The sequence below is a fragment of the Scomber japonicus genome, chromosome 18 (genome assembly GCF_027409825.1).
Source record: "Scomber japonicus isolate fScoJap1 chromosome 18, fScoJap1.pri, whole genome shotgun sequence".
Taxonomy (NCBI): Eukaryota; Metazoa; Chordata; class Actinopteri; order Scombriformes; family Scombridae; genus Scomber; species Scomber japonicus.
This window is the reverse complement of record NC_070595.1, coordinates 8,563,084-8,576,416: the sequence shown is the minus strand read 5'-3', so window position 1 is coordinate 8,576,416 and position 13,333 is coordinate 8,563,084. Positions and strand designations below refer to the sequence as shown.

Below are 13,333 nucleotides of genomic sequence, written 5' to 3'. Positions count from 1 at the left end.
GTACATTATACAGTCCTGTATGTTTGACTTACTCACAACATACCCTTTTGTTATTTAGGTTGCACGTGATTGGAGAGTGAAAAAGCGCATTTCAAAATGGATTCGAGCTCATTTAATCTTAATAATTTGCCACATGAACACAAAAGAATTCACATACAGTACATGATGTAGTTTTGATATCCAGCTGATATTCACAGTTACAATAGTTAAATTTATCTTCGACCTTGTGTTCCATTTCTGAAGCCGAAGAGGATGTGGTGAGTCACTGCAATCAGGTTTAGATGCTGTCCAGATAAAGACCTCTGCGTGTGATGATTTTCTGCCAGTTTCGAAATGACTCGATGAGGAATGGCTTGAAGCATCGATCAAACGTTTCATTTTGAATCGAACATCTGTTTCACAATGCCGCAATGAGTAAGTGCTACTGTATAGTTTCAGTCCTCTCTGCTGCAGCAACGACGAACGACACTTACCACTGAAATGCACAAACATGGCTCTGTACACACACACAGGCAGCTGTGCTCTCTCACACACAAACTTTTTTTTTTGAACTTCTGTCCCAGTTCTCCTTTTTCTCAGATTTTGCAGGAGGAAATCCTGAGGAAGAGATAAAAGAATAAGACTGTTCAGACCTATCACAGTGTCAATCTGCAGGTGCTCGCCTAATGTTGACATATTTTCTGGTACTTTTAGCCACTACAGTTTATTTTAAATACACAGCTTTGACATTATAGATTGAATCGTGATTAAGCAACAGCTGCAGTAAACTGTTCACTTCTAATCTGTAAGCCTAATAACGTGTTTAAATTGAACAACAGGGATAGACGCAGATACTTATTACACAGACTTATGACTGAGTGACAATGATAAATTGATGGCAGCTTTACAGTTATTTGTCTGTGAAGTATACCACAATGTATTTTTAAGTATTAAGTTAAATCATTTGCTGGAAAAACTTTCAGCATTTACAATTAAATACTAAACCTGCAGAGGAGGAAAATTACTACATAATACTTAAAACAACATATTTATCTATCTATTTATCTATATCTATTTATCTTTTAACATTACAACAACAAATACACAGTTATGGCATATATATATATATAGTTATGTGATATAAATGATGATAAATGATCTGTGATAACATTTCTCATGAGAGTTTGTTGCAACATAAGGGAAATGTCAGAGTTCAAAATAAGTCATTTTGATGAAATTGACTGATTAGACACAACCGGCAAAAAAACCCTTTCATTTTCTCACACCCAAACATGAACAAAGCATCTCTAACACAGAAAGGGCTTAAAAAGAAATATATAGTATAGTAGAATTACAGCTTCAATGTAGAGTGAAATGTGAGTGTTACAAAGCTGGTGTTCAAATATTTAATTTGTCACTGGAAATTTTATGACGTGTATAGGAAAACACGTAATCTGAAATCCAGTTAGAAGTTTTTGATGATATATTCCTCCTGACACAAGCGCACAAATTCAAGAGCAATTTCAAAACACCAGTCATAATGCTTATCTTGGCATCAACAGTCACATAATGGAAATCCTAAAGTTCACATCAAGATGAGTGCACCCAAAGTAGAAAGAGGTGAATAATAGCTACAATGCATCGTTAGTGATGCTTTTTAAATAACCTTCCTCATCAGGTCTTACCTCTACACTGAGCTGGTGGACTGATCCGACGGTGAAGGTGGATTCCAGATGACGTGGCCTCCATGAGTGTGGTCTGTTAAATGACCTTCTCGTTCCAGTGGTGCTGGGCGTCGCCCTTCAAATAATATATATATATATACATTTATATTTATAATCCTGTTTTAGTGCTTCCACAGGGCCATCGTCATCTATCATATATGATAATAACTGGTGGTTTCTGTGACATTTTCATTCTGCCTGGCTTCAGTCAAAACATTGTAGCAGTACTGTCATATATTCTGTATTTGATGTATTATTTGTCTTTGAAACACTTTCTGATGAAAGGGAATGATCCTGGCACGGAATATACTTCTGGGAATTTGTAACTGCCCACTGGGCTGGTGTTCACTCCCAGACTGAGTCAATTTCATTAATATATATGCTAGCAAACTAAAAGTGTCCTAATCCTTTTAGGACAGGATGTTTATGGGAGAAGTATGAAACTCCACTTTAATGTCAACCTTTCCAAATGAGGTGCTTTGTATCCTAGCCAAAAACCAGAAATGTTTTCACAATTACACCCAAAACTACATTACCTTTTGGAACTACAACATTACATGACTGGTAAAATTATTTTACTTTATAGATATCTGGCTTTAGTTCTGTCTTCAAAATAGTAAATAGTCCAATTTAAAAAGTGTACAGCCACATTAGCGGCTCAGTGAGGTTGTAATTTGGAACAGCAGTGCTTTGAGCTAAATGCTAACATCACAACGCTAACATGTTCCCAGTGACAATGCTAATATGCTGAAAATTAGCAGCTCAAATTTCCCCCGTCTTAGTTTTTCCATTTTGCTTGCTAACATTTGCTAACAAGCCCTGTACAGAAACTACATGTTGATGGTAATGAAAGTTGAGCTTAGTCATAAAGCGAAATATCTGACGAATGTTAATGTTGACGTCAGGTCTGTAGATATAGATAACGTAAGGGATGACTAAAGTTATTAGCGTACTATAATACTATGAATAGCAAAGAGTGTTGACTCCCTATTGCGGTGCATTAATTAGTGATTAACAGTAGAGAAACACATTTAGAGATATGGTCATGATAATTACTTTTATATCATTACTTTTAATTATTCAAGTTAGTATATTTTTAAGATGATTATTTATTTGACACCATAACTTTACTGTGCTTTAAAGGAAGCTGGTCTCATTACCTGTATAATTGTAAATGCACCACAGCCCCCCGACCAAGCTGACGCCCATCACAAAGGCTGCAAAGACGATTCCCATCACTGGTCCTGTCTGCACCACAGAGCCTAGAGACAGAGCGTTTATGAGAGAGTGTGACGTAGAGTTAAACAGTGAAAAATGATCAAATAAATGGTACTCACTGCTGTGCTCTGGATGTGGGCTGGCCAGTGGGGAGACGCTAAGTCTCTTGGTTCTTGCGCCTGTGGGAGGCCTCAACATTTTGGGTGACAGTGAACTAATACGCTGGGTGACCACCATAGGCCTGGACAAGTTTCTGACCTCACACTGAGATGGGAACACAGGCAAATTAGTTATTACAGTACTGCAGTACTGTAATACCAACATGAGAGTGTTACAAAGCACACATTATGATTTCAAGACAGAGGACAGGGTTTATTGTTGAGTTTAGAAACGTTTTTGGTTTTCAATATATTTCCTACCTATGAGTTCATGCCATAACAGTATGAACATTAAGCAACAGAGGTTTTAAACTTTCTTGAGGTCTATAAGCCAACACAGTGAACATTTTGCTGTATTAATTAAAGTTGCATTACAGGTACCCTGTGGAGTTTTTCACAGTTTCTCACCAGAACATATTGTGTGTATGCTGGAGGCCAAATAAACCTGTTAAGTACATTTTCTACCTCATGAAACATTTGCAGGGCTGATTTTTGCAAGAAAAGGTTAGCCCCAACCATGTTAGCATGCTAGCAGTTTGTGCTCAGAAACAGAGACCCATTTCTAAAGCTGTTGTTGTTGAGGGATGCTTTAACTGCAATTATCTTGTGTTATGAAATTTACCTGATGCCTGGGTGACCTTGATACAAGTGGGGGGATACGTAGCCCACCCTCACAGTCATTCTCTGACTCTTCTTTCATGGGTCCCCCTCTTGTGGAGTCAGAGACACACAGGCGAAGGCTGCAGTGGAGGAACTGCATGGAGTCATTATATACCGGCCGCAGGAGGAAACTAAATCTCAAGGACAGATTCTCCTCCTCTGCTTCCATACTTGTGCTACTCTTTTCCATCCTTCCTGATGCTTTGCTCCCTATTCTCATTTTGCGGCGAAGGGAGACACTTTCATCATTATCATCAACATCCTTATAATCTCGGTCTTCTCTTTCATCCTTTTCCACTTCCAGTTCGCCATTCCCTTCAGCTTCTTCCTCCTCTTCTCCTTTTGTTTGTACACCAAGGGTCAGTGAGGGGTCTGATGAACAGCCGTTGCTGATGACAGTCCAGAAAGGAGACTTTTTTGGGTCTGACAGAGGAGAGACCACACATGACATCACCTCCACAACATCTGTAAAGGGGCCTTTGGCGGAAATCTGCAGTAGGATTGAGAACAAATGAAGAAGACAAATTGTACTTACATTTTTGGCTAAGACACTGGAAATTAACAGGATTTAAATTATGTACCATGACGCTTTTTTTCAGTTTTCAAGTAAGCACAGAAAATAATATGAGAGAGATGAGACACACTCAGACCTCAAAGTAGACACGGTGGTTGGCAGTGATGACACAGGGGCCAACCCGCTTCTGATCGTAGCGCTCAGAAACAAAAAGCTTCAAAATGAGAACCGGCCCAGATCTGTGTCTGGGTGTCAGGGGCTGGCTCAGTCCTGGATCCGGCCCCGGACCCCGGGGTGCCCAGGGGACCAACCCTGTCGGAGGAGTGTTTACACTGTTATCATCTTCAGAAACAGGGCTGCTGGGGCTGGAGACTGTAGCCAGACAGCTGAACTAAAATGAGGAAGAGGAAATGACACATTAAGAGTACTGAATAAATAATGGAGAACATTTGAACCAAAACGAAGATAAACACACAGATATCTCATGTATGCTGAGTGGACTTTTGGACTTTTTCCCTGTGCCATTGAGTGCCGGGATGGTACGAGGCTTGTCTCTCCATAATAACACCTGGTTGGACAGGAAGGAGAAGAGGGAGACACAGTTGTTACAGTCAACAAGATAGATAGATATGTTTTTTACATTTTTCATTGTGTTTCAACACATTTACTTTCTGTCTCTGTTGTTTGTTTCTTTTTTTCACTTTTCTGAGGTCAGTTTGCATCTTCCGTCTTTCCAATTTCCTGCCTCTGAAGTGAGACTTTCATTCTCTCTTAATTCGCCTCTGTGCAGCTTCCCAATTTTAGGCGTTGTTCTGGTCACAATGACCTAGGTCAAGAGTCTCACCAAGACAATTTCCACTAACCATGTTTTCAAGAGTCCATTATGCACAGCATGTTTTTGTTTCAGCACTCTCTGAGAGACCCTGACCTATGTTATACCCTCTTTGCTCTACAAGCGTCATTCGTTCTCTCCCGCTCAAACAAACTAATTACCTAATTAACTTGTTGACTGTGCCTCTGTTTCTGTCAATAATGGCACACACATCTAAAATCTCCCCAAACTCTTAATGGACAAAAACATACAGATAATATGGTGTATACAGAGTTATATGAACAAAACAAGAGAATTTGGTAAATTGTAATTAACATAGCGTTCAATAAATAAAAAAGTTAGTTATTCATCACTAATTATTTAATTAATTAATGTACTAATTGATTTCGTTAAAGACAGAACACATTTGTATTATCTTTCTGTCCAAATTTCTTATCTCACCTTGTTTTTGTACTGCACCCCTTTGGGATGTCCCAGGAGCAGTCCCTCAGTCCCACAGGAAATGACTGGGAACACCAACAGGAAATGGCTCCCATTGGACTGAGCCTGGCATGTTGGGTCTCTCAGAGTCACGGCAGCCACTGGGACAGATAAGCTCTGACGGAGAGAAGTGGTGTGAGACAGTGTGACTTCCAAACTGAATTTCTCTCTGAATTAACACAAAATAATAACTACTATTGCTAAAAATAACTGAAAATGGGCAGATACAGCGGGCTGCATATCAAATAAAGCTATTTCAGCACATAAAATCACAGACACCTTGAACAAAGAGGATATTTTATTTCTGTCAGCTAATAAAACTCACCTCCACTTACACTGTTATTTTCATAAACCCACATTATCTTACTTATTTTCTGATCACTTGATGGCTGAACACAACAATGGTGTGGTATGAGCATAAAAAGTTGTTATGCTAGCAACCAGTTGCCTATTAACACATCTAGCAGACATGGAGCAACATTAGTATTAATTTGGAGTCGTATTTGTGGCCAACTGATGAATGTAAATCCAATATTCACTCTCCTTTGTAGCTCTGCTGGCAACAGCTCTCTACCAGGAGAGAAATCGCTGGTTCTTTAGCTACTAAATGCTTCTTTATGTTCACCAGCTACAAGCTAGTTGCTAACATTGTCTGTTGTTTAGTGCTGGACAGGTAGCGTACATTGAGGTTGATGAGAACGGTGAAAGTCAACCAAAAAAGTAGAGTTGTGGGCCTTAAAATCAACACAATGACCTGAAAGTTAGTAAAAAAGAAAATTCAGTATGGATTTGTCACTATGACTGAAACCCTTTCATATTACACATAGTCATGTGATTGATTGTTAACAGAATTTTTTTTTAAAGGCAGCTTTAAATATGATTCATGTATACATTTACAAGATATGTAGAATACTTTTTTAAAAGATTTGTATTTTTCATTTAAACACTTTCTTTCTTTCTTTCTTTCTTTCTTTCTTTTTGAGCTACTAGAGTCTTTGAGAAACCATCTAATTCATTATAGGTGCAATGTGTAGGATTTAGTGGCATCTAGCGGTAAAGTCGCCACCCCCTCTCCTCCCACCACCTCTTCTGAAGTAGAACCTACAGTGGCCACAAACACTCTCTAGAGCCAATGTTTGGTTTGCCTGTTCTGGGTTACTGTAGAAACATGGCAGTACAACATGGTGGAAGAAGTTCAGCTCCTTGTATAGATATAAAGGGCTCATTCTAAAGTTACGAAAACACAATGATTCTAATTTCAGGTGATTATGCACTATTTAAAACATACTTGTGAATGTTTTATTCCATTTCTGCCAAATCCATTGAACTAGATGCCACTAAATTATACACACTGCACCTTTAAATTGCAGTAACTAGTAATATGTGCTGAACATACAGTATGAGTTGTATTTCTTTCCTGCTTCTGTCTTTATAAATTTCTTATATACAAGACTGCATTAAATACTGAGGTGTAAAACCTGCAGGATTTGTTGGTCCACGGTCATACTGAGGCGTCCGTCGTCACACTGCACTGTGAAACTCTCTCGGCCTCCTCCCACTCTGCCGCCACCATTCAGCCATTCTCTCAGCCTGCGTTCCTCAGCCCAGTTAGGCCGCCCAACCACAGGATGCACTGCAACCACGTCTGAAGAGACATTAAACACTCCCTTACCCAACACATACATGCATTGATGGAAGTACTCTGCTTTCATTTCTCATTCTCCAGACCACCAAACAACATATTCTCCTAAAGGATTTAACAAAATAACAAGGGTAGTTTAAAAAATCAAATGGAAATGTTTAGTTCACTCACACAGTGATGGAAACAAGAGACACACAGGGGTCCTGACCTGTCCTGCCCCCAGCCAGCTGGATCACAAAGCGATTGGCCAGGTCAGCCTCAGTGTATGAGGTCACCTTGGTGTAGCCGCTCTCACTGGCCCAGACAAGAAGGTCAGGTAAAGTGGACAGGTCGGAGTTCAGTACACTGGAAAGGGTCAGGTCAGGCTCAGGTGGGTAGGGTGGGGATACACTGTTGGAGGACTATGAAGAGAGGAAGAAGACATATTGTACATAGACATAACCACATAATACAATACAAGCAATTAAGAGACATAAACTGAATAATCATGAGCACAGCATGATAAACAATATATAAAACATTACATAAGCCCAAGTTTTCGCTGTGATAATCTTCTTAGCTCAAATTAATTTTGGCATATGCACCATGCAAGCAGAGTATCAGCTAAAATAATGAAGGTTTTGAAGAGATGTTGTAAAGTCGCTTCTCCATCTTTGTCAGTTACAACTTACTTCAGCTAACAAGAGCAACAAAGTGGAGCTCTGGAGGTATGAACATGTGGCTACCACTACAGTTGAGCATGCACCCAAAATCATATTGGCGTTAATTCAAAAGTCCATCTAAATTGATCAATCCAAAATTAAAACATGTAAAAATTAGCTACCAGGAGTTCAGAGTTCAGAAGTGGGCGAGCAGTTTTTTAAGAATAAAGCTGGCATTATGTACATTTTTCTCATTGCCAACAAAAACCAACAATGTGTTAGCCATTCTGTCATCGCTTTGTAACTTCCATAAACAAAAGACATACATTTTTAAAAATAGGTCACATATATATTTCCATTTTAAGAAAAGGTTTAGTAAAACAGTTGGAAACTGTGGTTTTCAGCAACTTTAATTAAAACAGGGGTGCTTTTATAGGGGATTATTTTCAGCTGCGGATTAATCCACATTTAGTGCTCTAGTTAGGAAATACAGTAGCAGGACAGTGTGTGTGTGGGTTTTAGTCCAAATAAACTTCTGAAGCTATGTTTTTGTAATGAAGGAACATGTTATACAGCGCAACAACGGAGAGGAATAAAATATTTTTAGATATATAATTCAATACTTGTTAGTAGCATCAAATCATTGTTGGTTTTGGTCCTTTTGTGGGATTTATGTAGAATAACACCAGCTTGATCCTTTCTGTGCAAACAACTCTCCAGACATATAAGTCACATGACATATAAAGATACAAATCCTCACATAAACAGAGACGTGACCCCGGACACCATGAGCAATAATGGCCCAGTTGACTGGCATCGAGCTGCTGAGAATCAACACAACCTTCTGTGTCTTCCAACTGGCCATCGGGGGCACAAGAGAGACTATCACCTCCACCTGCAGAGAGCTGGATGAGGCAGAGAGAGAGCTTTGCATATCTCAGTGAATCTTACATCAGGCAGGATCAGCCCTCATCTTAGTGTCTGAAAGTATGAATCAGTTTGTTGCTATAGCTGAAACTACATGTTCTCACCCACAGAGTCCTGAGCCCGCAGAATGGAGCTTGATCACGTGGACTTCGGGGCTGTTCCCACCTGCAGCCGCGTGGGTGCAGCCCTGCACTTCCTGTGGCTGCAGGTCAGAGGTCATGTAGTTGTTAGAGAGGAACATAGACTGCAGCTGGCACACAGCGGGCAGGGTTGGATCTGAGATATGGAGAGCAGAGTTTCATTTGAAAAGGAAGTCAGTAAGATCTCAGCTTTAAGTTTTGGTGAGAACAAAGAGGGGAGATGATAGATAAGGTGGCATGACCTGAATTTCTAGTACAGAGAGTGCCACATGTTATCCACATGTAGTGATACTATTTTAGTTATTCTTCTATTAATATGTTTATAAGATGAGAACTGTAAACAAATGTCTCTTAAAATGATACACAATTAAGCTGTTGTACTTTTGTAAAGCTTATTTTAAAACTATAATTGAAGATATGGCTAACCCTCTCCCAGTCGGACATAGGCTCGATTGCCATGCGTTGTGTGTGTTAGAGAGGACATGTTGCCATGGTGTTTTAGAGCCCAGCGGTGCAGTGCGCGTGGGCGGAAAGGTAGGGAATGCACCGGTTGGACTTGCAGACGCAGGGTGTGGGACTCTACGCTGGAATTGCTGGACACCTTAAGGATGACGGCAAAGAAGAAAAAGGTAATTATATCATACAGATAAAACTACTATGTCTCTGCTACTTGTCAGTTTGTCCAAAAGTAATAAATTAACTCCTCAGTACAGCATTTTACACCGAACTGCACACTCTGACTGACCTGCACCAACACCGGCAGGTCAGGGGACAGTCTCTCAGCCTCCAGCCACCAGTTAACTGGAAGCTTAGAGCTGAGCAGCAGGTGGAGGGCTCTGAGAGGTGAAGGGGAGAGAGACAAGGGCCTCAGCATGACCGTCACCTGTAGACAGGAGAGGAAAGGGGTGTCATGTAGTATAGCTGTAAAACCAGCTCAGTATAACAAAAGAGGGGATGTATTTCAGACAGCTATATTCCCTTATATGGAGTCCCGAAAGTGACAAAATCTATTAAATAGATGATATTGTTAGTCAAATCATTTAAACGTAGTGTACATTTATTTTATCTTTCTTTTTATCGTTTACAAGCTCTTCTAAATTTCTTTATAACCCCCTGGTCTAGTTTTCTTTTTTTAAGCTGTTTGAATAGACTTAAGCTAGCTAACCACACAGTCCGCACATTGCTCAAACAACATTGCTCCACAAACAAACTCAGGACATACATGGACATACATCTCATTACGTGATTAAATGTGTGTGAAGAGCCCCCGAAAATATGAAAACTAATGAGTTGAATAATAATAAGCTAAGCTGAAAGATAAATACATGTTGCTTTTTATACCAACTGATTGAAGGTGAGAGTAAAAGCATAACACTTTATTATTCTTTTTACTCTCCATTTGAATTATTTATTCAGTATTTAGTATTAAATTGTATTTTTTAATTTGTCTGAACTTTTTACTACATTTGTCAGTTTCAAGGCTCCATACTTTTACATCGTTTGAGTTTGAAAGTTTAAAACAAACGCTTAGAACATTTAATATTTAGATGATCATGAACTGTGAACTTTGAGACACTCATCGTTCTGTGGTTTTCCTTTCTGTATCAATCATGTTTGAAACTTGAAACTTTTTGAAACGTCACCTTGTTATCGGGGCTGTTAGTAACTCTTCCCACAGCAATGACATGAGTCTCCTTGTTGCCACTTTCTCTTGCAGCGCAGCCCAAACCAACCTCAAACCTCTCCAGCAAACCCTGAACAGGGTGTAGCGCCCCCACTGGTGCCACAGAGCATTGCAACTCTCCACTTTGAGCTGGGAAGTAAGAGTGGATACATGATTATAAAGTGTGAAACAAATTAAACCTAAAATATTGGCACAGGGAGGTATGAAGAAATCAGCGTTCCTTGATGTCAAAGAAACAATAGAATGAGTTATGAGAGAGGTCAATACTTCAATCTCTGCCTGAGGCAACTGGAAAACTTCCCAGAAGAAATCAGATTTCTCCCACAAAACTATGTAGACTAACAATTTTCACTTTCATTCTGACAGTTCAGTTTAAGACCTTTCACTCATGGCTGCAAGAACAAGAAGCATGTAACATTTGATTCTTCAACAACAAAGTCATCATTTAAAAAAAGGGGAAAAAAGTGTGCAAGTCCAGCTGAATCCTGACGTTGTTACCTGCCAATGTCCTCCAGAGCATTAGGAGACAGAAAACAGTCCATCCAATCCCTGACAGTGAAGGCATCATGAAAGGTTCAACACTACAGTGACTTATTGTGTTGGCTCCTCTTGCAACATCCTAGCGAACAGAAACATGACCACATCACGTATCATACATCATACTTTAGCAAGTCTTCAGTGTTTTCAAAATCAGTCTAATCATATTCAGTCAATGTTATAGACATACCGATACAACTGAGTTGATGCTGTATGTCTGTGGGAGCTTTTCAGCATAAAACAAGATCAGTAAATGTTCTAGTCAATTATCTAGTCATTCACCTCATCAATAGAGCTGCAGTGATTAGTATATTATTTAGTCAATCGACAAAAAATAAACATGTGACAAAGTATTGTTTTAAGTTATTTTTCAAGCAAAAACTGAAAATATTGTCTGGTTCCAGCCTCTGTATGAACAAGAGCATTGCTCGAAATGTCACTTGTGGTATGCATTGGGAGCTGCAGTATGCAGACTTTTCTCTTGCCTTTACTGGTTCCAGCCTCTCAAATGTGAGGATTATAGAATAATCATTTATCACAAATGCAAACTGAATATATTTTGGTTTTTGGATCGATGGTCAGATAAAAGTTAAATGTATAAAAGTTCTACACATTAACTAGAGTGGTTAGAAATTATAAGGGATCATAAAATGTCTGCCCATTTCTCTCAGGAAAAGAAAAATCACATGTTAAGATAGTCATGATAAAAGCAAATGTGAAAATTTTAACCAAATAAAAATGAGATAGTACATCATGACACACAGTCAAAGTTAATTATTGAGTCAAAATTGGAGTTTAAAAAATCTGATAATATGTGTGAAAGTTCAGTTAGTATGTCAATCATTGTTTTGACTAATTCAGATTAGCAATTGTTTTGCATGTAGTTTCTATTTCCATTAGAATCAGCCTTAAGTGTGTCAGAAAGAAGAGAAAAAAGAAAAAGTACCCATTGTGTTGGGCGCCTTCTGAGAAGCGTGGAAAGCTCATATGAGTAATAAGCAATAAATCACATAGCATTAGGCCTATATTAAATCTGAGAGCTGGTTTCATTTAAGACAAAGGAAAATCCTGTTAAATATTCAGAACAACACGAGTAGATTACACCTACTTAAACAATCTGAAATCTATTTTGATGCTGCATGAGATAACAATAGGTAATTTTCCAACTATAAGAAAATCTAAAAAGTTTATCATGCTTAGATCATGTTAATATAAGATATCTCTATTATTCCCTGAAGGATTGAGCAGCCAGTTTTTGTTCTATTTACCATGTCTAAAGTTGATTTCAGGTTACTTTAAACTCGTTCCCTTCATTGCTGAACTCAACACGACTAAGAGTAAGTTGAACTCACCTGCGGCGCTACACGGAGGGACAGGCGGTCTGCTGATCCAGCTGTTGCTTCAGGCTTCACTGGAAGGGCTGGATTCACAACTCAACACACGCCCCCCTCATTTCCTAAACACACAACCAGGCAGTCACACACACCCTCCACATCTTGAAGTAGGCAAAAAAGACTCAACTCTCAGCTGCGTGTCGCATCTTTTATCCAGCTGAGGTGCGACTTGTGAGAAATATTTCTCATGGGAAATTCATTTTTACAACCGCGTGGGCCTGGAGGGGAGAAGTTGTTGTAAAGACACAATTAAAGGGGCAATGGGAGGGACTGCGGGATGGTGTGACAGAGTGGAGAGAGAGATGGCGAGGAGAAGAATAAAAGGCTCCGAAAACGTCTCCAATCGTAGAAGGCAACGGGAAGGAGGGTTGGAGGGAGAGAAGGAGGGAAGAGGAGGAGGAGGGTGGACCTCAGGAGTTTGACTGGCAGGTGAAATGTTTGGGAGATGCAAGGAGGTGAGAAAACGGGCAGCACACACACAAACACATGCACTTATTATGTCTTCTCTCACTGTCTGAGGCTTTCATGACAGGGGTCATATTTTCCATATCCCTGCCTTTGAGTTTAGATGTTGCACTCTTTCCATTATTGTTCAAAATGTAGCAGACATTCTCCTTTCTGGTCAACAAGGTATTTTCCAAAACAAAACAGCACTATGAGAAATACCTTCAGAGAACACAGTGCTTGTTTTTTTCTATCAACCATGTACGAAAATCTATTTAAGACACATTTGTCTGGATGGGGTGGCAGTTTTTAAAATCATGCTCTTTTTTTCCCCTGAAACTTTCTAAAAGTTGACTAAG

At 39.4% G+C, this 13,333-nt stretch overlaps 1 protein-coding gene across 1 annotated transcript; it reads right to left on the bottom strand.

The window, feature by feature from the left end:
• Positions 1 to 2,840: 2,840 nt before the first annotated feature.
• Positions 2,841 to 13,069, bottom strand: engl (endoglin, like). The gene is made up of 15 exons (XM_053338835.1): positions 13,042 to 13,069; positions 10,559 to 10,728; positions 9,661 to 9,798; positions 9,342 to 9,516; positions 8,880 to 9,051; positions 8,609 to 8,753; positions 7,404 to 7,608; positions 7,044 to 7,198; positions 5,527 to 5,682; positions 4,729 to 4,821; positions 4,390 to 4,644; positions 3,968 to 4,229; positions 3,702 to 3,898; positions 3,041 to 3,185; positions 2,841 to 2,965 (listed from the first exon to the last, which is right to left on the bottom strand). Exons 1-15 carry the CDS (start codon positions 13,067 to 13,069, stop codon positions 2,841 to 2,843), a joined length of 2,421 nt encoding a protein of 806 aa, XP_053194810.1.
• Positions 13,070 to 13,333: the final 264 nt, after the last annotated feature.

What these genes read in the sequence shown, in the direction of transcription:
- engl (XM_053338835.1), bottom strand. Translation starts at nt 13,069, where the DNA reads ATGACCCCTGTCATGAAAGCCTCAGACA. An exon ending in TGGACCAACAAATCCTGCAG is followed by an intron (nt 5,683 to 7,043) that starts GTTTTACACCTC and finishes TCTCTCCGTCAG; the next exon opens with AGCTTATCTGTCCCAGTGGC. An exon ending in CCCACATCCAGAGCACAGCA is followed by an intron (nt 2,966 to 3,040) that starts GTGAGTACCATT and finishes CTCTGTCTCTAG; the next exon opens with GCTCTGTGGTGCAGACAGGA.